This window comes from Martes martes, assembly GCF_963455335.1.
Source record: "Martes martes genome assembly, chromosome: 3".
Classification (NCBI taxonomy): Eukaryota; Metazoa; Chordata; class Mammalia; order Carnivora; family Mustelidae; genus Martes; species Martes martes.
In genome coordinates this window covers 179105936-179131046 of record NC_137890.1, presented here as the reverse complement: position 1 = coordinate 179131046, position 25111 = coordinate 179105936, and the positions used below count along the sequence as shown (strand labels likewise).

General features: G+C 51.7%; 1 protein-coding gene across 2 annotated transcripts in view; it reads left to right on the top strand.

The window, feature by feature from the left end:
• Positions 1–25111, top strand: part of NRP2 (neuropilin 2) — a 113569-nt gene that overhangs the window by 43986 nt on the left and 44472 nt on the right. For both annotated transcript variants that reach the window (XM_080799280.1, XM_080799281.1), the window contains exons 7-12: positions 836–991; positions 13592–13736; positions 14846–15195; positions 17095–17239; positions 21514–21630; positions 24508–24648. In XM_080799280.1, the coding sequence (XP_080655406.1) occupies positions 836–991; positions 13592–13736; positions 14846–15195; positions 17095–17239; positions 21514–21630; positions 24508–24648 (1054 nt within the window). The remainder of the gene's footprint in view (positions 1–835; positions 992–13591; positions 13737–14845; positions 15196–17094; positions 17240–21513; positions 21631–24507; positions 24649–25111) is intronic.

Genomic DNA, 25111 nt, shown 5'->3' with positions numbered 1-25111 from the left:
CACGGCCTACCTCTTTTGAATTCACTATTATGCTGAGCACATATTAAGTACCAATAAATGCTTCCTGAATCAAATTTTACCAGGGAGGGCTGGCTCAGTTTGGATCAAGGGGGGTTGTCATTAAGAAACACCGCGGCCAGCAAAGGAATGACATCCAGCAATTTCCAAATGGGTTTAGTGTTGTGGGAAGAGAGGTACCTCAAAATGTGGGCCATCTTCCTCACTGAGCGAAAGGTCAGGACTTGGTGCATAAGCCTAATTGCTTGGGCAGACTCTGAATGCCCTTTGACCCTTTGGTGACCCGAGTGACTGACTACACAATGGAATGAGGGACCGAGGGAAGGCGGGGGAGGCGAGGCAGCCCCGAGCTGAGACGTGGCAACCAGAGTGTCATAAGTGGATTGGAGTGGACTGGACTGCAGTGGGGTGGAGTGGACCGGATTGAACCACTGTTCCTTTAAATAGCATCTGATTTTACGATGCAGGGAAGGCTGTAGTTTAATAAGAAGAGGTCACAGTTCTAGATGGTCGAGGACCCCTTTAAGGTAAACTGAATATGGTCGGTTCAGATTTGCAAAAAAAAAAAAAAAAAAAAGGGAAAAAAAGAAAAACCATCCAGTTACCATTTCAAAGGGATCCAGTGTAGGGCCAGAGAAGTGGAGTCTGACCCTCCAGGCTGAAATTGCAGACTGATACCAATCCCTCTGATTCTGGTAGATCACACAGGCACGAGCTGCAAGCTAAGTATGACAGTTTTGTCCTTTGAAGGGATAGCAAGAGGTTGCCCTCCTGTCGGGAGCCATGGGTCCCTCATTCCTCCTCCCCTCTTCCTCAGGTGGACCTGCGCTTTCTGACCATGCTCACAGCCATTGCAACGCAGGGTGCGATTTCCAGGGAGACGCAGAATGGCTACTATGTCAAATCCTACAAGCTGGAAGTCAGCACGAACGGGGAGGACTGGATGGTCTACAGGCATGGCAAAAACCACAAGGTAACCCCATTTCCTCTTCCCACCCCCACTGAAGGCATGCTGGGGTGTGCAGGAGCCTGGGGATGAGAGGAGCTGCCAGGTGACCCCACCGAGGGGAGGAGGCCTTGTTTGGTGAGGCTCAAGTAATTGACGGAGGCATGGGAGGCGGTGGCCCTGAAAATATTCTTTCTTATCCTAAAGTGATTGGAAAACACTGTTTCTCCGACAGCCTGGCTGCTGTGGTGTGTCGCACCGCAGAGAGAGAGTGTGTGTGTGTGTGTGCATGAGCTCGCACAGTGCTCTCTGACTGCAAATGAAGGAGAAAATGTGTCCCCAGTCCGCGCCTTCCCATACAGGATTCATTGAGCATTTATGGCCTGAGTCCCTTCCCCATGCTGGGTTAACAATCACAAAACCACATGAAACTGTGGTTCAGGAGTTACCGATGTCTAGAAATGAAAGGGCACAAACGCTGAGAGGGAATCACAATGTCCCGAAGAAGAAAGAGGACAATAAATAATGAGGAGAAATTCAGTTTGTCGGAGATGGGATCTGAACCGGCAGTCATGCTTGGCAGCAAGACATTGAATTCTCCCGGCTGGTGCCTTCAGTGTCTGTGGCTCCCGGAGGTGTGTCCGCGTGGGTGATGTGGGGCTTTTGTTGTGCACACGGATGGATGTGGGGCGCTCGGCTTTCCAAAGACACGCGGCATCCTGGCGGCGAGCAGGCCTGCAAGCCGGCACCACCAACCCTGGTTATCAGGGGCGCTTGGCACATTGGGGGGGCCTATCGGGAACAGTTGGTGGTCTTGCCTGGGCCAGGGACAAACTCTGTCACACGCTGGCTCCTAGTCTGGGAGGACAGTGCCCATCCTTCGCCAAATGGAAGCAGGGACAGGCAAAGGGACCCTCCTCTTTTGGGCTCCTGTTCCGCCGGGCCCCTGGCCTGTTGTATTAGGAATGAGCAAAATGGGACGCATATGACCAAACCAAGAGAGGCCAGAGATCCTTTCCAAACACAGCCTCCTCGGCTCCTGCCACTGTCCCGAGGTGGCTTGCCCTCGCCGGCAAGACTGGAAACGTTGGACGGAGAAAATGCAGAACTGTGGTGTCGACACTGATTCACTCAGGAAGTGTGAGGGTTTTTTTTTGTTTTTTGTTTTTTGGGTTTTTTTAAAGATTTTATTTATTTATTTGACAGACAGATCACAAGTAGGCAGAGAGGCAGGCAGAGAGAGAAGGGAGGAAGCAGGCTCCCTGCTGAGCAGAGAGCCCGATGTGGGGTCCTGGGATCATGACCTGAGCCGAAGGCAGAGGCTTTAACCCACTGAGCCACCCAGGTGCCCCAGGAAGTGTGAGTTTTTAAAGCGGTGGGGGTTTTTTATTATTATTATTATTAAAATCGCCATAGTAACATGGCACCATTCATCTGAAAATCACGGCTTCTAGATATTACCAGGTCTCTCTCTCACCCACGTGCACACACACACAATTTCTTCATTTCACAGATAAAAAAGGGAGGTATTTAGCAATTGGAAGACCTCCCCACTTTGACATGGTCAACCAGGTCTGGTTTCTTGTTGACTTCTTGTGTTTCGGTTACAAATGCCACTTGGCAAGGGCAAGACTGAGTTGGCGCTGGCTGCTGGGGGCAAGGGACCGAGTCCTCATCCCCCTGGCGCTTTCCCATGCCTTCTCTCCCCACCCACCCTTTTCTTTAAGAAACCGGTAGAAACTGGAAAGAACCTCTGCCAGGCAGGCGAGGGCCCGTGCTGAGGAGGGGTGGGTCCTGGGGGAGAAGGAGGCGGCTCACCTGACGGCCTCCCTTTCCAGGCTCAATGACTAAGCAGCGCTGGCCAGAGGGATACTGTAGCATAAGCTGATTTTAAAAGCACGCAGATGGACTGAGATGCTATTTAAAACACTATTTGTAGGAAATCTGCTTTTGGAAATACCTTAGCACTGCACATTTTGACAGAATGCTGTCCTCCCTGGCTGTATCCCTGGTATTTGTTCTGCAGAGAAGATATTCCTGAGCACTGAATTTAGCTTGCTGGTCTCCTTTGGAATCATTCTCAACTTTTTCATGTTAGATAGATCATTCTTTCTCTCTCTCTCTCACCTCCCCTTCTCACCCTCGGCTAGATTTCTCTCCCCAGGAGCCAAGGGGTAATTTCATTTTTGTTTTGTGGTTGTTTGGCTTTTTAGTGATCGTCCTGCCCACGTGAAAAAAACACTGGGGCAGAGGAAAAACCCTTTTCTGTCCCCCATTAGATATTCATTCTCTGGCTACCTAGAAGGAGGCAGGAGAATGGAAAGCCTGCCAGTTAGGCGTTGCCCCCTCCCCTCGCTCCCCTGCCCCACTGCGCGGGCCATGAGGGAGACCCGACCCTCCGTCCTGCGGCGGTGATCTCTGCGGCTCCTTCATTAGCAGATCGCTCTCCCAGATGTCTGTATCTGATGTGCGGAACCCGCACCGCACCGTTCGTGGAGCGTCAGCGCAGCTCTCTGGTCTGTTGGGGTTGAAATAGTTGAGTGAACCATGCCAAATAGATTTGTCAAGTCTGCTGCAGTTTGATTTGATGCCATGAAGGGGAGGCGGCTGAGGAGGGGAGCTGGGGGCCAGGGAGGGGAGTGGCTTCATCTGTGCCGTCTATGCTGGCCGCTACCACTGAGCTTCTCTTTGTAGCCACTGGCTGGTGGGCTCCGTGCCAAGCCAACTGGTGCTAGGTGGTGGGCTTAAAAGCACAATTCCGACAGCAGGACCTGTGAGCAAAGCACAGTGGAGGTAGAGGCGGCAGCGGGCTCCGTTCCGCCATGCAGGGGGAGGGTTTGCAGGGGGAGGATTTGCAGGTGCACGGTGTGAGGAGGGGATGGTAATGTTTGGGGCAGAGATGCGGGAACTTGATTTCAATTCCCTGGTCACTGTCAACACCAGTGCTATGGACCAAAGACCAGGGAACTGGGGAAATCGGAGAAAAACAAGATTAATGAGTGCTGATGGTGGTGGGGAATGGCTATGCTATTTCCTTGCAATACACTATTTACAATGTGGACCCAGGCTGGACTGCGGCAAAGCCTGGGCCGAGGTGGGTGGGGGGGTGGGGAGGAACGACTTCTTTCTTGTGACCAGAAAGTAAAGAAGACTAAGGAGCTCTTTTCCAGCTTCTTGCCAGCCTGTGAGCAGCCTTGTCCGTCTCTCTCACCCAGCAGGTCACGGTGAGGTTGCCTCTGAGGAAGGCTTTTGAGTATCATGGTGGGGGGGGGGGCGGTTTGCAGCATCCTCCTGGCCAAACACGGCCCATTTATGCAGACCACATGTACAGCACATCCCCAAACCTTTATCCAATTACACAGGCCATAAATATGGAACCTATGATTTTTCCTATAGGGCGGGCCCTCCTTATGCATATTTATGTCATAACCACAAGGCAGAGAGCTTGTCCGCCTGATGGAGCCCATATCCAGCCCCTGCGTTCCCCTAGATTATACAAATGGCTTCACATATATTTCTTTAGAAACCACAAGCAGAAAACTACTGCTTTTGATTTCGCCAGCTACATTAACAACACCCCAAACATAGACATAGTGTTGTAAATACAGTATTAGAAGGTTCACGTATGTGTCTGTAATTATGGGCACAGTTATGTACACACAAGGCATGGGAAGGGCAGAGAGAAAAGCAGGAGTAGCCGGAGGCTGGAGGCCTCGGCCAGGACCCTGCTCACCTCTGAATGGCTAGTTCTCTGTGTGTACACTGGACAGAACGAGGCCAAGAGCAAGGTCAGGACCGGGGACAGAGGCCATTGCCCTTCTATGTCAAGGCAAGAGGACTTGTCTTCATTTCTCCCTTATTTGGTGAAAGTGGGCATCTCCTTGTTGACATAGTGCTGGTCACCTTTCTGTAACAGTCACAGTGCTGCTGGCTGTTCTGATGTGTTTAGAAGAAATCTGGGCTCAAAGAGAGAGTCTGCGGGGGTGCTAAATATATCTTGATGGCCAGATTGAGGATGGGAGGGTGAGCACAGGGATGAGGTCCAAGAGTTTTCAGAATTACCCTGTAATGAGTGGCAGAAATGTGCTAAGTGAGCTCATCCCATTCGTGGACTGATGGCTTCCAAGGGATCAGAGAACCTCTAGGTACCACTCACCGCTTCAGAATGGAACAGAGTTTCAAAGACTGGGGTTGTGGGGCGCCTGGGTGGCTCAGTGGGTTAAAGCCCCTCTGCCTTTAGCTCAGGTCATGATCCCAGGATCCTGGGATCAAGCCCCGCATCAGGCTCTCTGCTCGGCGGGGAGCCTGCTTCCCCACCTGTCTCTCTACCTGCCTCTCTGCCTACTTGTGATCTCTGACTGTCAAATAAATAAATAATATCTTTAAAAAAAAAACTGGAGTTGAAGCTCTTAGAGACAGAGTAATTTGCCCCAGGGACATGGGGAACTGTGGAGTCCCCATGAAAGGTTCCCGGTCACAGGGTTTTGATCTCTGGGAAGATGCTCCCCAGTCTGATCCAGGCCTTGTGGTCCTCTTGACCCAGAGGGAAACCGGCATCCTAAATGTTCAGCGTAGGGGTCTAGAGGTGTGCATTCCCCTGGAGAGCCTCCATCGTTGTGGAGATCTGAAAGCAAGCAGCACTCGGGCAGTGTGGCTTAGTGTGCTTGGCTTATCAGTGTTTGATTTGGCCACATCCCTTCAAAACACATCCACACCCAACTTCAAAATATTCTCTGTCCTATATTTATTTTCTAAATTAAGACAAATCACTTTGAAAGCCATCAGAGATTCTAAGACCCTCTGCGAAATTATCAGAGATTTAGGAGGAGAGAGAGCGGTGTCAGAAAACCAAACCCCCACGTCAGTCGGCTAACAGAACCATGTGGCATCTATTTTCAGATCTTAGATGATGCATCGTGTGACCCTGGAAATTTCTCCTAATAGCCCCATGCCTCAATGTTTCCGCCCGCCCAAACAGAATGGTGCCGTAGCTTGGGTTGGCAGGGTACCTTGGGATCTGTAGATGGAAGGCTCTCTGCAGATATAATTAATGTATTAGACCCACAAAGCTCTTCTCGAGCAGAGCAAGTTATCAATTTAAAAAGTAACAAGGCCCCATGGGATATTTATCTGCCTCTTTTAAAATCATAGGTCTGGAAGGGACCTGATAAGTCCTCCAGACCTCTCCCTGCATCTGATGGGCCCTGCACTAGAGCTGCCTCAGATAAACATGACCCTTCTCGCTTTCATTCTTCTGTTAGGGATGCAATTATTCCTCCAATTAATAACTTGGAATTTTCTAAAAGATATATATATTTATATTTATATTTATTTTTATTTTTTTAATCTCCTGGTGGATGACTGGCTTCCCCTTATCCTTTTCATTGCAGTTTTGTTAAGCGTATGTAAGATTTTGACAGGGACTCAAGCCGTCAGCTGGGAATGGGCATCAGTCTTCAGAAGTCATGCATCCGATCGCATCATCAAACCAGGGTTCTGTGTATTCCAAAAAGGGCCAATGCCCTTTTGAAATTCATATCCCCCCATTTTTCTGCCCCCCTGAGTTATAACAGAAGAATCCAGGGCCCTAGGTAATTAAGTTTGTCCCTTATCCATTTGCCATGGGATGAGCTCAGACCTTTAGCCTCTCCACTTAGGAGGCCCAAGGGAAAATGTCATTATACATAAGCTTGGAACCTTTTCTCTATCAGGCTCCTGTGGCTGGCTTCACCCAACTCCCATGGGTGCTGAATTGTCCCCGGGAGCTGAGGCCAGCCTCCATGGCGCTTATGGTCTTGATGCCAAATTCCCAGGGCTTTCCGTCTGACAGCTGTGCACTGCGGCCAGTGGGGCAGGACAAGTGAGCAGGGGTGTCAAAGGGCGCAGTGAACCTGCTTGGGCTGGAAACACCCTCTTTGCCTCACTCCAGCGTCCCTCGAGGAGCACTGGTGTGAACACCTCACCTGGTGGAAATATTGCCGTTTCCCTGCTCTGTGATTGGCTGAAATTGCACCAGAAGAGGAATGCAGATGGCAGACGGGCTCAGGAACCTTACTCCCTGTCCCCTTCCACGCGCCCTTCTGCCCACTTCCAAGTTAAAAGTGCCTTCTCAAAAAAATGTGACGATGTCACAAGAGGTTTTCAGTATGGAGAACCCTGCCGACCCGGAGAGAACATCCCCACCTCCCCGCCCCCCCCCCCTTAGAGAAGGACACTGGCCATTCCCTTCCATGGCTCTGATGATCCATCTCTCCTCCAGCCCCGAATCCCCGCACTTCCCTCTCCTCCCCGCCTCTGCTCTCCTCCCTGGTGCTTTCCTGTCTCCAGTCCCGAAACCCTAATCCTGTTAGTATGCTGTGTTCCAGAGCTTTACGTCTCGATGGGGGTAACATAATCCTGCAGTAAATCTAACGGGACCCACAAGGCACACACAGATGGGATGCGCACATCCCACCCACCTCCACCCCCCACCCCCCCATGACACGCTCCTACTCCTCAGTCTCCTCCTCCCTCATCAGCAGAACCGGTTGATGACAAAAACAGCCCTCAGTAAAGGAACAGGAGACAGGAGGGCATCGTGGTCATAAATGAGCATTTCATGGTTAGGGAACTTTCCCTGCCCTCCCCCTAGCCTCACCCTCCCTTAAATTCTCCCCCGCTCCTCTCTCTCATACATGTATATGTATACACATATATATGAGACACATCCCTTCTGACTCTGTTTCTGGCTAAGTTCCCACATCCACTAGTATGAAAGCAGCTTAAAAAAAAATTTTTTTTTTATAGTCTTTAAGGAGGAGTTTTAAGGGAGAAATGTCAGGGCCATGATTTACAAAAAAGAAACCAAAAACATCCATTACCTTAACATCATTTTCCCCGTGTGCAACAGCACCCCTACCCTGCCCCCCACCCCTTGCCTGTTCGGTGCAACAGATTAATTAAACAGGATGGCAACCATTGATTAACCATTTATTTCTATGTGTGGACCCAGTGGCTGGTTTCAGAGAACATGCAAGGGAAGGGGGTGGGGGAGAGAGGACAGGCATTTGGTTCTGCAGTTAGGATGAGTCAGTTCAATTGTTTGTGAGAGACATTTTTAAAACATGCCACTGGTTTCCCCAGTTTCTGCCCTCCATTCCTGCCACCTCTCTTTTCCGCCTGCTTTATTCTCCTCCTCCTTGAGCGCCTGTGCCAAGTAGATTGAAAAGGAGAACTTTGGATGCGATGAAACATTTATTAGTGGAGAGAAATATTTATTTTTTTTTTAAAAGAAGAAAAAGAAGAAGACTGTCTCCTGCACAATTTCTACCTCAGGGCTCCAGCACTATATCGTCTTTGAAAAATTTCCTGCTTTCTTTGCAGTCCCTGGAGCTGGCCACGTTCAGATATTTACAGCAAAATAGGAATAAACCGTAGGTCACACCATAGGTAATGAGGAGACTGGCGGATGCAGACTGCATATTGAAGCCCTCCGCAGACGGGAGGTGGTGCAAGTAGTGAGCGCCTGCATCTGTCGGTTGAAGGACCTGCCTGGTGACGGAAGGCTCCAGCAGCTCCCACCATGAACCCACCCTGGAGCTCCTCGTCCAGGAGCTCAAAGACTGTGATGGCCGTGGAGCGTCCACGCTATCTTGGGCACCTGGACGCTGACGGCGGAGATTACTGGGGTACAGGAGAGGGACTTGGGCCTAGCAGCGAGCCTCCTTGCCCAGAGGCCTCTGAGGAAGGCAGGCCAACCCTCAGTGCAGAGTCACTGTATCTTCTTATAAGAAGAGTTAAGGGCAGGGCGGCAGGGACAGGTAGGTTGGTGTGACAAGAAATGGGTGGGAAGATAGAGAAAAGATGACCTCAGAACCATCAGGGATGTTTCTGGCTAGCTGTTTCCTATTAGATCACATGTATTACCTTCTTTGATTCTATATAGTATTAGAGCCCGTGGCTGAGAAGCTCATAGGCATGGTCAAAACATGTTGATTTTTTTTTTTTTTTCTTTTCCTGGGTGGGGTGTATAGATAGTCACCACACTGGGATGTTGGATAGCCGCCAAGTTAATTGGCAGATGTCCCCTCCCCACCAGAGGTGCAAATCAGAAAATCTTTGAAGTGCTGCTGGTTTCAGATTCTGTCTTTCTGAAAATAAACCAAAGGTCTCAAGAATCAATTGGAAAGTGTTGGATTATGTTCAGAATTCAGCAAGGCACCAAATGGATTATCCAAACCACTTTGTGCCCTGAACTGCTTCTTAAACTTGGTTTGCAGAGATGCATTTGAAGAAATCTATGTGTTCAACATAAACACACACACACACACACACACACACACACAATTTAATAATTACATCCATCAACGCTCTCCTTACCTCTTAAGAAAGCTAGAGACACCTTGTACACAATTCTGGTTTTCTTTTGGGTGATAAAGCAACCATATCCGCATTTTGCTTTTAAAAATTACCAAACATGCCTACCATCTGTGACATCTAGCTTTTAAAGCAGATGCTATGATGTGATCGTCACGTTTGGTATATGCTCATCAGGGTGCCCCATACACTGACGACCCATTGAGTTTTCTTAGCATCACGGTCACCTTCCTGTCAAGTCATGGCCTGAAAATTTGGGGCCTCAAGTGGGACTTGAGAGTCAGTGGCTTTCAGACCTTGAACCCTCCCCATCGAACAGAGACCCATGTGTTAGGTATGATGTAGCTTCAACTCTAATATTGGTCCTGGGGGCTGTGCAAGCATTGAAGCCAGCAGGGAGGGCTGGTAGACCTTAGCGTCTATCGGCAAACCTCCTATCAGCTTCATTTTCCTGAAGGAGAAACCAAGGTATCTAAGGATTATTGATTGGCCTATAGTGATTCGGGGAGTCGGCAGGGAATAGGGAATAAAACCAATCTCCTGGCATCATTTCCCATGCACACAACCCCTTACCTTGCAATGCCTAGACCAGAAGCCAAGAATCCATCTCCGAGAATTTGATCAGAAAACATATGAAGGGTGATTCTGAAACCACAGAAGCATTGAGAAAGTCATAAAGATGTATAATATATGATAGCATTTCCCAGCTATAAATAGGAAGATGCAGGGAGAAAAATAGAGACCTTGGAAATCCATTGGGTCAGGAGAAATAGAAACTGCTTAATATTTCATTAAAAATGGATTTTCATAAATTGTACTTTGGTATCTTTGGGTGAAAGTCAGTATGTAAGGACTAAGGTGTTGTTATTCATTACTTTTCATTATTAATAATTGGGACTGTTATTGTGCAAAAACATCAACAAGGTGTACTCTCCCTCTGAGTGGGGCACTCACCGTGTGTCCCGGGCGCTCTTTGAAGCGTATTAAAACCCACAGCCCTCGTCCACCCAAGCACTTAGGTGTTAAGGGACACTGAACAACTAAAATACCCTTCACAAAATGGGCACTGCTGGGACAGTTCTACTTAGAAACCCTTGTGCAGAAAGCCTTAGAATCTGAGGGCCAGAAAGGCAAATCAACTCATTTAATAGAGGAGGAGACTGGGGCCTGGGGGAGGTAGAGACATTTGCCCACACTGATGAGCTCAGCAGCAACAGCCTGTCTCCCCTGGCACCTGGTTGGTGGTGTTTGGGGGGTTTTCCCCCCACTCTGCCACACTCAGAGAAGCGTATAAAGAGTTTAGTTAAATAAGCCGATATTCCTTCCGCAAAGGGTCCGGAGAGCAGGGGCAGATCTGAGTGCAAAGTCAAGGGCACACAAGAAACCAAGAAGGAAGCAGGCTCGGAAATCCAAAGGGCGATTTGAGGCCACGTTGAACGAGCATTCATGGGGTTTTGGGCGGGAGTAGGAGCAGAGTGAGCGAAACAGGAGGCAGAATGACACGCCGTGGGAGCAGCCGGGTAGGTGGTCTAAGCAGAGGGGCCGTGTGCCCGCCTCCCTTTCTGACGGGTGTCGCTATACACAGAGGTCCAGGGGGCTCACCCAAAGCCTGTGAGGACGTGCGTCCCTCTGCAGGAAGACCAGCCCCCGTGCCAGGCAGGTACACACGCACATGGGTGCACGCCCCTGCCCAGGTGCAGCCGCACTCCCAGCCGTACCAGCCTCCCAAAGGCCGTGCAAAGACATAGTCGTTTCCTTACTGGGGTGGGGGAGGGGGGGCAGGGGAAGGAAAGGTTTCTTAGCGTTGTCTGCCAAGCCTGAGAAATGAAAGGGTCAGATAAGATAAAATCAGATATTAAAAACACATAAGACGTGCTGTGTCTCTAACGGTGCCAGCGTGGTGTGTACGCTGTGGGTTAGCAGCTGTGTTAAAGTTCAAATCCACTCAACGCTCCAGTTATGTATCCACATGCCAAATCCAGCTCCCCTCCCCAGATGAACTCCTTAGCATCTCCTGATGGAGGCCACACACAGTCACCCTCACCGTCCTCAGGGAGCAGGCCGGCGGTGGCCCCCCACAGCTCACAGCACCCTCCCAAAATAACCAAAGTGCTGCATTTGCTTCTCGCTTGCCAAAACAAAACAAAAAACAAAAGCCTCTGCCTCATGCTGAATTCTTGGAGAACTGATTAATCTCTTTCCCTTGGACTCGGTGCCTTCATTCCTTTCCTCAGAGCTGCGGAGCTCTTTATAAGCTCCTGGGAAGCCATGGACTGGCACGGCCAGACCGGGGTCTCCCTGGGCCCGGTATCGTCCCTTGGCCGTCCTTCTCCACGATTAAGATCACAGAGTCTTGGGCCTCTCTCTCCCTCTCTCCATCAGCCTTCCCCCCGGTGTCTGACTCTAACCCTCTTTCCTCCTGTTGGCCTGGTCTTTCTTCCCTTGTTTTGTCTTCTGGCCCCTCTTTGTCCCCAGTCACTGTAAAGGAAGGAGCCAAATCAGACCTGGGAGCGATGGGTGGTCAGGCAGTTCTGGGTCTTTTTCCCTGCAGTTAGCAAGGCAGCAAAGGAAGAAACACAGCCTTCGGATGGGATGGGAGGCTCCCTAGTGAGGACAGGGGGCAGCAAGCGGGGGCAGGCACCAGGAACAAGGGGTTTAACCTGAATATGGTGGGCCGGAGAAAACCTGCTTCCTCCTCCCCTTCGCTCCGTCTGTCTGAAGCAAGCCACTTCCCCTGATCTGGTTGCAAAAGGTGTGTTGGCTCTTACCCTTCACCCCCACCCTCAGTCGTGTGCTGGTTAAGGTCTCTAACTTTTGACCTCAGCAAGTGGGAAATATGGAGGGTTCAAGGTTGCCAAATGGCAGGGTTCCTAGTTACAGTTCATGAGAAAGAAAGAAAGGCCCATGTTGTTAATTAGCTCTAAGCTTCCGTGTAGCTCTTTGCTGTAATTCAGAGCTTTCAAAGTCAGGATTATAAACACACATCCCTGAAGAGTAACCCCACCTCCATTCAACCCAGGCTCAGAGACTTCAAGGACTCCAAGACTCCTAGCCACCAGTATAAATGCTGCAAATTTGTTCCAAGAGTTGAGAGCCAATGTAGGAAACCATAATCCTACAGCCTAAAAACATGGCAGGGGCTTTGGATCCAAACAGAAATCTCTGAACCTCCGTTCTCTCATCAGTAAAGCAGAAATAATAATACTTCCCAAGTCATTATGGTTGTAATTGTGTTTATATGGTGTGTATCTCAGGGGTACGGGAACAGACCAGTTACCCCGTCCTCTGGTCCCAGCCCTGTCCGTGTGCACACACCGGACCTGTTCCAGGTATCATGAACCGAAGTGTCAAGTCCAAGTCGACTTGCAGTCTCTTGGTTGTTAGAGCTATGCCAGGTATGATTTATAAGTGCTGCTTGGTCAGTGGGTCTTTCCCTCCACCCTTAGCCAAGAAAACCAAGAGAAAGTCATATTTGCTCTGGCTACTTTTTTTTTTTTTTTTCCAATGGAGAGCACAGAAAAGCATAAGGCCCATATGGCAGTTATTGATTTGGGCCATCTGGTAAACTAGGACTTGCTCCTACCATGTTGGCTTAGAAGCTACTCTGAAAAGCCTTTTCTCCCCTAAGAGAGGCACTGGTCAGATGGGGACAGAGATGGATTTCATTACAGGGTGGGACCACAGTGAGAGGAAGCCGGGGCAGGATTCTGAGAGACTGTCTGCAACCCTGACCCTCCAACAAAGACCAGAGGGAACCAAGAAAGTGTTGATTGACATAGAGCCCCGAGGAGTAGATGGTGCCCTCCGCCATGCTCTCCCCCGTTCGTGGAGCAGGGAGGCCTCTAAGTAACTAAGAAAACAACTATGAAGCGCTTTAAAAATACCCTGCAAATATGCCTATATGCCTGCACCATGGTGGGGGGGGGGGCAGAATCAAGTTCAAGCTAATGAGGTCCACTGCCCCTAGAAGAGGACGGTTCTCCTCCATGTCTTCTTCTGCTTGCTCTCAGCCCAGAGGCAAAGTTTTTCTTTCCTCTAAAAGTTTTTATGAAGACCAGTTATTGTTTTCAAGTAGAACAGTGTGAGAAATGACGTTTTTGGTTTTTTTTTCCCCCATGGTGCTCCTAATAAAACCCCAAACAACAAACACACTGATGAATAGAAGCTTGAGGGAAATAAAGCTCAACAGAACTTTTGCAGCCTCTTCAAAGGCCGGGTGAGTGGCCACACGACAGTTGGACTTTGACAGTGGTTTCCCATCTGACCCTATAGGTATTCCAAGCCAACAACGATGCGTCCGAGGTCGTTCTTAACAAGCTGCACACGCCCCTCCTGACCAGGTTCGTCAGGATCCGGCCCCAGACCTGGCACTCGGGCATCGCCCTGCGGCTGGAGCTCTTTGGCTGCCGGGTCACAGGTGAGGGGGGCCCCAATGAGACGATGGAGCTGGTTGTGTCCTGGGCTCGGCTCCCTCTTTCAGCCCAGTAGCATGATTGCACCCCGTGAGCTTTCCAGGAGGCTCGTTTTCACCTGGGGCTCTGTTCAGCAACATCTAACTACCCTGACTCCAGACCTTGTCCTGCCGGATACCATGTATCTGTGCATCCATCACTCGCGCATCGACTGCACGAGTGTTCTCGGAGGCCTGCTGTGCAATAGGCCCCACACTGAGAATGGAAGTGGACAGGGGATGTGAACGAGCAGGGGGGGGGTCTCTAGCCACATGAAACTTTGGCTGGTGGGCAGCATGGATCATAACCAGATTGTGTACTGGATAGTTATTAAGTAAGATGTGTGTGTGTGAAGGAGAAGGACCGGGTGCTTGGAGAAACAATGGTGGAGGGGACCCAACTGACCGTTGATTGAAGTTTAGGGATGGCCTTTCTGAGGATGTGATACTTAGGCAAAGCTTAGACTGATGAAGACAGAGGGGAACAGCATTTGGAGCAGCAGGAACAGCATGTGCGAAGGACTCAAGGTACTAAAAACCTATGATAACCCACGTGGAAGCAAAGACCTGATCCCAGGAAAGTGTCCATCCAGTTAGGAAAACAATCGTCTGGGAAACAACTCAGGGCTCAGCTGAGCTCCCCTGTGCTTACCGCCCTGGGAGGCTCAGGGGGGCCTGGTGTCACCTCAAGGATATGCATGTCCTTGGCTCACAGTGTGATGCTTAGACACGCCAGCACTGTGCTGTGACCGTTTATGTGGTGACTGATGGAATCCTTACGACAGCCCCTACGAGGTAAGTTCTGGTGCTAGCCCTCCTTCACACCTGGATACACTGAGGTACGGAGCAGCTGAATCATTTGCCTGAGGTCAGACCGGTAGTGAGGGACACAGCAGACATGGACCCAGGCAGCCTGGCCCCCAGGCTGCGCTCTTAACCGCAGTGCTCGAAATGCGAAGAGATCAGTTCTGACTTGCAGCGTGTGGTCGTCGGGTTCTTTGCCAGCTCCCGGCTAAGGGGAGATGGCAGCCGGCAAAAAGGGTGCCAGCCACGAGCCCTTGCGTCTCCCTCCACAGATGCACCCTGCTCCAACATGCTGGGGATGCTGTCGGGCCTCATCCCCGACTCCCAGATCTCGGCCTCCTCCACCCGCGAGTACCTGTGGAGCCCCAGCACCGCCCGCCTGGTCAGCAGCCGCTCGGGTTGGTTCCCCCGGATCCCTCAGGCCCAGCCAGGCGAGGAGTGGCTTCAGGTGGACCTGGGAGTGCCCAAGACGGTGAAGGGCGTCATCATCCAGGGAGCCCGCGGGGGAGACAGCATCACTGCCGTGGAAGCCAGGGCGTTTGTGCGCAAGTTCAAAGTCTCCTACAGCCTGAACGGCAGAGACTGGGAGTACATCCAGGACCCCAGGACCCAGCAGCCGAAGGTAGGTCATTCCCTGAAGACTCCCTAACCCTATCCCAAACAGGGAAGCTTAGTTTTGGGGTGCTCACTTCCTAACCAGATAGTCGGCACCAGACTCCCTGTGTTCTAGTAAGCAAACATTAACTGAGGGATTACTTTGTTCCACTCTGCTAAATGCCATATTTTAATCCTTCCAACATCTCTGGAAGAAGGCTCCTCTGTCGCTCGCATGTTAGAGATGACAAAACTGAGGCTCGGCGTCACCCCCAGGGTCACAGTGTATGACTGTGGAGAGCCACGATTCAGACAGTCTGACTCCAGAGCCCAGACACCTACGCACCACCCTGCACTGCCTTTCTTTCAGGTTTAACACCCTTTACACACTCTTTTAGATGACGTTTCCTTGGAATTGGCCAGACGTCCAAAAGGGGGTGTAGTTCTTGGAGGCTTAAGTTTAGAACCTAGGGGATTGCTTCCAAAAATGACTGTTTTTTTAACGTCATTGCGCTCCTTTGTATTTTCCCAGTCTGGTCTCTGCTTAGGCCTTTCCCGCCTCTCATAGGGAGGCTGGGAGAGGCAGGAGAAACTTCCCAGATCAGCAGAGCCTACTCCTCCCACCATCAGGAAGTATGGGTCAGCCCTCGACCCTGGGTATGGAGGAGCCCCCAGCAAGGGGAAAAGATATCATGCCTCTCCAGGTCAATCTCGGCGGGGAAGCCAGGGACTCCGATACTAACTGCTGAGTTACCCTCATTTTCCTCAGAAGAGCAGGCCTCTTTTACCAAGGAAGGGGGAATTTCATATCTCTCTTTGGTCCCTTTTGCTCAGCAAATGTTTCCATTCTTAATGCAGAGGCACGGGCTGGGTTGGAGGCTTTGCAATGCTGATGTAAACACCCAGCTCATGCTTTAGGGGCCTGGAAAGGCTCAGGACTTAGTAACTGGGAAACCACAGGGGACAGAGCACAAACTGGACCATGGGTTTTTCTGGCAAGAACATACCCTGGCTCTTCTCGATCATTCTGGGAGCCTGGGAAAGGAGATGATCTTAGCCAGTATCAGGGCCTTCCCTCCCCATAAGAGTGCCCCCTTTTGGAATTGTGGGGATCCTGCAAAGTAGGTAGCATCCCTAGGTGCCACTCAGCCAATCCCTGGCACGTCTCCACACCATTGCCCTAGTCAGTCAGCCCTAGTCCCACATGTGCTCTGGGTTGGGTCCCTCACCTGGCTTGGACCAGGACAGCCGCACTGTCCTCAGTTCATGTCCTGGGGCTCAACGTGAGCTTTGTTTTGACCTGGGAGCTGTCAGTCAGCTGGGACTTTCTACATCTAGACTTTCAATCATTGTGAGAATTTTTTTTTTCTTTTAAGATATTATTTATTTGAGAGAGACAGCATGAGCGGGGTGAGGGGCAGAGGGAAAGGGACGTGCAGACTCCCCACTGAGCAAGGAGCCTGACTTGGAGCTCCGTCCCATGACCCTGGGATCATGACCTGAGCTGAAGGCAGACCCTTAACCACCTGAGCCGCCCAGGCATCCCTACAACAAGAACTTCGAAGACAATAGGCAAAGCAGCCTGAAATTCACTTCTCTTCTTTCCAGCCAAGTCCATTCAGAGACTAATTCTTTCCCCCAAGTCCACAATCTCCAGTCCCAGGGTAGAAGACAGAACCTAGCAATTGCCTCTTTTATCTGCTCCCTCTTCTCTGTGTTCCTGGGACCCTAACTATCTTCAAATTAATCAAAACTTTGGTCTGAGGATGGGGCTCCTATGGGTTGTAATGTCCAGTGAGTCAGCTCTGAGGCTGCCTTCTGGATGGGTGTGAGGGGCAGGGAGGAGACGGGGAAGGAACGGGAAGAAGGGGAGGAGTGGGGCGGGGGTCCCACAGAATGGGGGCTGAGTGGCCCGTCTCCCTTGCAGCTGTTTGAAGGCAACATGCACTATGACACCCCTGACATCCGAAGATTCGACCCCGTTCCTGCGCAGTACGTACGGGTGTACCCCGAGAGGTGGTCTCCGGCAGGGATTGGGATGCGGCTGGAGGTGCTGGGCTGTGACTGGACAGGTAAGGCCTGCTTTTCCACTCCACGTCCCGCTCACATGGTCGTGTGATCCTGGCTTCCCGGGATGCCCTGGGAGGAGGTCAGACCATGAGGTTGTAGATGGGCAGAGGGGACAGCCCTCCTCGGTGAGGCTCTGTCAGCTCAAAGCCCCACCCAGCCCAGGCGCTGCCAGGTTCTCCTGCCTCCAGCCATGGGCACCACCGCTTCTGGACGGGGGACAGTTTCTCAAAGGGATGTGCTTTGTCTTTTTTAAAGGATCATTTCAGTTGCCCAACCCCAGTCTCTCAAAAACAAATCATAACCACACACCACCCACCCAAATTCAATTAGACCCTGACTCTCCAGGCCAGGAGGCTGTGGCTGTTGATTTAGGGAAGAAAAAAAAAAAACCCTCATGATAATAAAGTAATCGGTTTATGTCTGAATCTGGCCTCCAGATGTCAGTGGGTAAGAGACTTCATTTTCATTTCGAAGCCACATCTGTAAAAGGCATTTATTTGCTCAGGAGGGACCCTGTTGTAGGGAAGCTGACGGGAGTAGGACTTCTTCCCCCTGCGCCGCGGGAGTCTTGCTCGTTCCTTCCCGCCCCCTCCCCGCCAACCTCACCCCTGCCACCCTCGGTGGCCCAGGCCCGGGTAGACCTCGAACTCTCCCCTTAAGGCAGCTCAGGCCCGCTGCACAAGCCCACCCTCCCCGTTCCCGGGAAGCTCCCTTTGCTTTGGAGTCAGACCCCACCCCTCCTCCTGGTGTCTCCTCGGGTGGAGCTGGTGCGAGATGTCACCTGGTGCTGGCTCCCCGCTCTCCGGAAGGAGCTCGGAGGAGCCCCCTGAACCCAGGGCCAGCCGGAGCAGCGGCCAAGCCGAGCTGCCCTGCCTCTCAGTCCACCAGGTAGCTCCGTTTTCCCGTCTGTGCCACACCCATCTCTGGCTCCCCCGACAGGGTATCGGGCAGGATAATTAAGGGCACGTCGGAGAAGTGCCCCTTGGCACCCGGGGAGGAGCCTACTGCCTGTGTGCTGGCTTTGATGGGCTCAGAGGAGGAGCCCCATTGAAGCACGCCGGCTGGAAATCGGGCCCAAATTAGCCTTTCTCACCTTTGGATTGAAGGCAGGCCCAGCGGACATATTTTAGTAGGAAGATTCTTTCCTCCCTGTCACATGGGGGAAAGGCCACGTTTCCCTGCAGCCTGCTGAATGTGAGTCACCTGTTTGCTTGCAGGTGCCAAAAACTGTCCCTCCAGCAGTGATACAAGCTGGCTCCGTGTATGGCCTCCCTGAAATCAAAGGGTTGGAGCCGCAGGGGACCCAGGAGCTTCTAGGCCGGGGGCTTTCAAACATTTTTGACGGTGATCCACAATTTAAAAGAAATTTTTATCACAATCCACTTGACTTGCAAGCACATGGTGCATGCATACAAGTTACGACGTATTGTTAAGTGCTGGACCCTGGGGACAGACTGCCAAGTAAGAGACCTTCCTCTGTTGCTCTCTGGCTGCATGGCCTCAGACAAGCTCCTTAGCCTCTCAGCATCTTGGTTATCGCAGCTGCAAAATTGGGACGATAATAGCATATCTGCACCCCCTAGGATTGTTAGGATTCAGTGAAATAATGGATATAAAGTACTTAGACTGCAGCTTGGCATCTAATAAGCCTGTGATGATAAGTAAATGCAGCTGGAACAAAAGGCCTCCAGATCAGTGTTCATTTTCCCCCCGTGAGCACACTCTGACACGTCACAGTCCAATTCAAAAATGCTGCTCATGACCCATCACAATGATCCCACATCCGACTAACCAGTGTGGCATACACTTTGGAGGAAAAAAAAAAATCACAGATCTAGGCCAACGTCTCTATCACAGATGGGGAAACTGAGTCCCAGAGGGAGGAAGCTACTCGTCAGAGGTGTGCCCTTCTGTGCCATGCCTCTCCCGGCCTGGACCTGCTTTGTGACCGGCTGGACAGTTGTTAATGTCCTTTCCCTCTTACTGCTCCCCCTCCCCAAGCTGGCCCAAATTACCCTGGCGATGGTCAGCAACAGGTTTCTCATTTCAAATTCCTGCCTGGCCATTCCTTGGAAGATCAGAGTTGGGGCTTCTTAGCCTCCGCCCAGCCTCCTTCCCTTTGAAGTCGCTGACATCTGGTTTCAATTGCGAGGGGAGCGTTGTAGTTTGACGGGCAGTTACCCCTGAGCTCCCAGTAAAGCGCAGCGGACGCGGCCTGCCTTCTCACTATCCTTCACACACCCCATCCTCTCCTTGCCTCGTCAGCCTCCTGTGCCCCTGGATTTAACGTGATCTTTACCAACCTGCTACCTGACCCCTCCCCCCCAGAAACTGCTTCCAGGGGCCACATGGCTTTTTTACTTTTAAAATTCCCACTCCTCTCTGCGACGCATCCCCCCCGCCGCCCCCAACCTTCACTTCATTCCTACCCCAAAAGGAGACCAGGAAAAATAATGGGGCTGGCCCGAGTCACTGCGGCTAAATAATTTGAAAGGGCTGCTTCACCTGTTGGTTTGTTTGTGTTCCAAATGATTACTTCTTGCTTTGCTGCCCACAGTTTGCTTTACAATTGAGTTTGAGATTCTATGACACAGTGACAAATTTGAACTTACAAATTAGGACGCTTCGAGGTTATTTGCTATTTACCGTGAGCAAGAGGCAGACACGGCCAAGGGAAGTATGAAAGGTTATGTGCGTCGTATTTAATAGCAGGAAGATGGGAAGTCGACCGTGAAAAAGCTTTTCAACGTATTTAGCCATTTCCTTCAGCTCCTGGCTTTATTAAACGGTATCCCAAAGTGTGCCTGACAAAGGCGCCTCATCACGCACAATAGTGCAAAGGAACATGTATAGAAATGGGCGGAACAATGCATGAGCTCATTCGGGGAGTCTCCCGTTGGAGGGCAGCTCTGGGATAAAGACCCCACCCCCAGGCACGGACTTGAACGCCAGGTACTAGAACCCCTCCTCCCCACCCAGGGGCGAGGCCCCACGGTTTCATTCATTTCATAAATAGTTGCGGAATGAATGACTGGCAGGAGCAAGTAGACAAATGAATGGATGGGCGAGTGCATCACCTGAGCCCAGGTCAGAACTGCCTGCCTGCGGCCACATTTGGCCTGGCCAAGTTCTGCGGCGAGCTCCTGGTTACGGTACTTTGAATAAGTGGCCAACGTGGGCGAGTCTAGAGCTCTTCCATGGGAATGGAATTGGCTTCGTGTTGGGAAAAAAAAATTTTTTTTTGCAAGAGCTGGCCACATTGGGCCCCCTCCCCTCAGGCCTTTAGTGTTCTGGGGCCAGTGTCTTGGTGGCCTCCCTTGAATCAGGGTGTGCAAGCTGCCCTCTGTCACCTTCAATCCCGCCCTGAACTCTCCCCAGCTGGCTTACAGTAGCTGCTCGCATGCGGAAAGCATTTGAATTTGCCACACCCTGACCTAAAGGCACAGCCGCAATTACTTCCACCAACTGGAGTCTGAGTCCCTTTGAGTTCGTATTCCTTTCTGTGCAGTTTTGTGCAAACACGAACAATAATGGCTGGGGTCACACCTCCCCAGCTGGGTCTGGCTTCGCTCATGGCTTTGGCTGCTGCGCTTCTGATGATCTCGTTAGAGGTGGGCCCCCTAGGTCAGTTAGCTTTGGTTCAAAAAAGTGCTGTCTGAGTCAGAGAAGGCTGAAAAGAGAACGTCTCTTCCACGTAAGAGTAGGGTGAACCCGCCGGCAGGGCACATCAGCGGCCCTCCAAGGGGCCGTGCACGGGAAGCTCAGTTCATTAAGCGGTGGGAGTTTTTCACTGTTTTGGAGGGGCACGACTCACTGTGCGTGGGGGAGAAGGGTGGAGTGGAGAGGGGTGTGTGGTGTACGCACATGTGCATCACACACGTTTCTGTCTTAAACAGAACACCCAGAGCACGGGTTAGCCTGCCTTGGGGTCAGCTTCACCCGCATCCATCGCGGTCCCACCTGGCCTTTTGTGCTGGCCCCAGGGCCTTTGCTGTGGAGTTTGCTGCAGGGACATGGGTTTGTGTCCCTGCCTCTGTGGAGGACCATTTTCCTTCAACTCGGGCAATGCTTTTGACTTCACTGACAGCACACAGAGGTGACTCCAGGGATGTATGTGAGTGTGTGTATGTGTGTGTGTGTGTGTCCGTGTCCATCTTCCTCCTTTAAAAGCCTACACTTGGAAAGGGAACTGCATTTGGGGCATCTTCCTTCTGCGGGGTTTCAGTGCAGGCTGCCGCGCGCAGCATTCACTTCCCCTTTCTTCCCCTTTCCGCAGACTCGAAGCCCACAGTAGAGACCCTGGGACCCACTGTGAAGAGCGAGGAGACCACCACCCCGTATCCCATCGAGGAGGAGGCCACAGAGTGTGGGGAGAACTGCAGCTTTGAGGATGGTGAGTCACCGTCCGTCCGGGATAGTGCAGCGCTGACGATCAGAGGAGGCTGGCCTTTGGCTGGGGCAGGGAGGTCCCATGTCCCCTGATCAGAGGTCAGGGAGGTGCGGGTAGTCAGGGGCTTGAGGCAGTGGCTGTTTACAACCAATCTAGAAGCATTCAGATATTGGAACAACCAACCAGGACGGCCTACAGGCATGAACCTGCCGGTCATCAGCTGAGATGAGTGTCCATCCGGAGAGGACCCCTCGTTTGAGAAGTCTCCTTTCTAGCCTTCACTTTGAATCATTCAAATCCTCAGCCTTTTTGGGTTGAGCTGTGTCTCCACTGTACAGTCTGTGAAGGCCTGGCAGCCATCGGGATGACTAGGCCCGTGGACCATGGCAATCCAGGTTAACTCAGCAGGTAACCATTCTGCGACCACATTTCTCTGGGTCTTTGCCCACTGCTGGTTGAGAACATGTAATAATCATGGCTCCACAAAATGGCCATCCCATCCTCCATGGGAGGTGAGCACAGGTCAGGGACAAAGGCAGGGAGGTGCAAAGGCACCTCAACCCTTCTTTGAGATCTCTGGGTCCCCTCGTTCCGAATCAGCCTCTTCACAGGGGAGCTCTGTGTCACCTTCCTTTCCTCTTCTGAACGCATCCGAGTAAGATAAAAACAATCGGCAGAGCCCAAAAGTACGTCACCTCACCAAGTATGAGGACATTCCTAGCAAACCACAGATTTTGGAACACCTGGCATTTTTGGCTAGAATTTAAGGCTTGACAGCCTCCACTTACAGTAAATTACTGATCCTTATTAAGCGTTCATTAGACAAAATGAGGGAAGATTGGTGGAGAGACTTGGGGAGACTTGGAGAGACTTGGAGGAGACGCAGCTTAGCACCGACTCAGTAGGTAGATGGCACAGTCTTGTGAGAACCTGCGGCTCACTGACACCACTCGGCTGGGGGAGCGGGCAGCTCCAGAAAATGGCGACAGAGGAGAATGGGAGGGAAGCCAAAAATAAACGCTAAAGTCGTGTGACTGAAAAATGATAATTTAATGCATATGCTTTTAGGAATGTTCTTTTGTATATTGTGTGGGTGAGGGGGACACTGTTGGTCAGGGTTAGTTGAATACAGGATTCTGACATTTTAATGAACATGGTTTTGTTTTATGAAGAGGAGAAGGAGACTTGGAGAATCTTCCAAGACGCGTTTAAGATAGTTCGCGAGCTCACGGTGGAATGCACACGGAGTTAATATATGGTATGGGATTAGCAGAGTTAGCCGGGTGGAGGGCAGGCGGAGGGGGTTCTATCTAAATGGCAATCCAGAAGAGAATTTAAGAGTTCTGCTGTAAGCTTTCAGAAGTTTAATGTAATTTTCCCATTTATAGTGGTTTGTTTCGTTTGAGGTTTCTTGGGTGGTTCCTCCCTATTTTTTTTTTTCAAAAGGTTTCTTTATGGAATTTGGTTTCTGAGATAGAGTCTGAGTGTAAACATGAGAGAGGAATTATGGTATATTGAATTACTCCATATTTTTTAACGGAAAAATAGAAATTCAGAAATTGGCGGGAGAAGGGGGTTGAGGGCTAAGGGCCGACTTTTCCAAGCCACAGGTTGATGCTTCTGTAATAGATTCCATGTGTTTCTTCTGGACTCGAGCTGACGTTGGCCAAGGGCGGGCAAACATGAAATGCTCTCTCATGGGAAGGGGAGGCACGGCCAGGGCCTGGTGGCCGTCTGCCTCCGTGGCCGGCGCTGCCCTTCCCCTCGCCCCCATGGTGTGAGCCATTTGTTTCCACCAGTCTGTTGCTCCCTTTAGATTTCCTAACCTGCATTCTAGGCCTTCCCCACGGAAATTCCTCTCTGGGAACCCTGAGAAGGGAAGTGAGAAGGCCAGAGACCCCACTTCCTCCCCGCTACTAGCCCTGGCCAGCACTTTTCCGCTGTCTCCGAGGCCGCTGCCGGCAAGCTTCCAAATTTGGATTCCCGTTTCCTCTTTCCCCCACCTCCACACCCGCCCCCACTTCGTCACATCTTTGGCACCAGCTCCTACTGGGTTTTTAGAGCTCCGTGGAGCCTCCAAAGAAAGTCTCTGGGTTCAGTCCTGCAGCTTAGACAGGGGAACAACCAAGCGGAAGGCGTGAGCCATTGTGCGGGCCCTTCTGACATTTCCACGAGGAAGGCGTGCCCTACTGCCCCTGGGATCTTGGCCCGCGGGCACCCGGTGCCATGCAGAATTATTCTCTTCTCCCGGTCGGTGCTGAGCGAGGCGGCCGGCTGCTCTGGCCCCTCGAGTCGCCCTGCTGTGCCAAATCGCCCACCTGGCAGTGCTGTCCCACCGGGATGCCGAGCTGACCTCGTGTCGCCGAACAAAAGACCTATCCCAGGAGGTGAAGGGGGGGCAAACAAGCCTTCCTTGTTTCGGGGCTCACTCTCTCCTCCCTGGCCCGGCACCTGCCCGGCACATCAGCCTCTCTGGATGCTAATGGGCCTCCCCATAGCTTGTGAGAGCTCGGTTGGCAGGAGCCAGCCTTCCACTGAGGCACTGGGGAGACATTCTTCTCCGGCACTTAGGGAACAGCCCTTTCCCCATTTGTCTGCTCTCTGAGGTGGACAGAGGAGCCTGGAGAGAGCCTGCAGCCATTTGGTGGCCTCATTTATAATTGCTTACTATGGGAACCACTGGCAGACTTGGCTTTCGTGCCTGGGAAGGATGAGACCAAAGGCTGACCCGAAAGCCAACGATCGCCAAGATGAGTTAAATGAATAAGCAAAGGGAGCCACTTCGCTTGGGCCTTGCCAGCGTTTTCAATAGCACCACTGTGGCTGTCGTCCGAACCCATTTCATTTGCCTTCTTTGGGTTATTCTCCCCCGCCTTTCAGACAAAGATCTGCAGCTCCCTTCGGGATTCAACTGCAACTTTGATTTCCCCGAGGAGCCCTGTGGTTGGATGTACGACCACGCCAAGTGGCTCAGGAGTACCTGGACCGGCAGCTCCAGCCCAAACGACCGGACGTTTCCAGGTAAGCCCGCGGCAGGTCCAGAGAGGAAAGGGTTAAGGCCAGCCCGCTGCCGGGCTCCCGGCTCCAGGTTCCCTGACAAGCGTCATAACTTCCCACCACAGGGCAGTCCTCTGCTCTGCGCCCACAAACCACCAGTCTTTGCTCACCGCGTCACCCTACAAAACAGCGCGGTCGTGGTTCCGAGCCCTGTCTTGGGATTAACGGTGCAGCCCGGAAGCCGGGAAGGGAGCACAAGAGGCCATGAGGAAAGAAAGGAAAAGCAGAAAGGAAGCAGTTGGGAGGCTTCGGGAGACGGGATGAGTCAGCGTCCCCTTGTCACCATAGCTAAGCACTCCCGGCCGAGCCACAGAGCCTCTCGTCGACTCCAGGCTGGTCACTCTTCCTAAAATGCCTCCTTAGGAGACCACTGGCCTGCAGCCCGACGGGTGCTTCTCAGAGAGGGTCATCCCGTCGGTAGCAAACC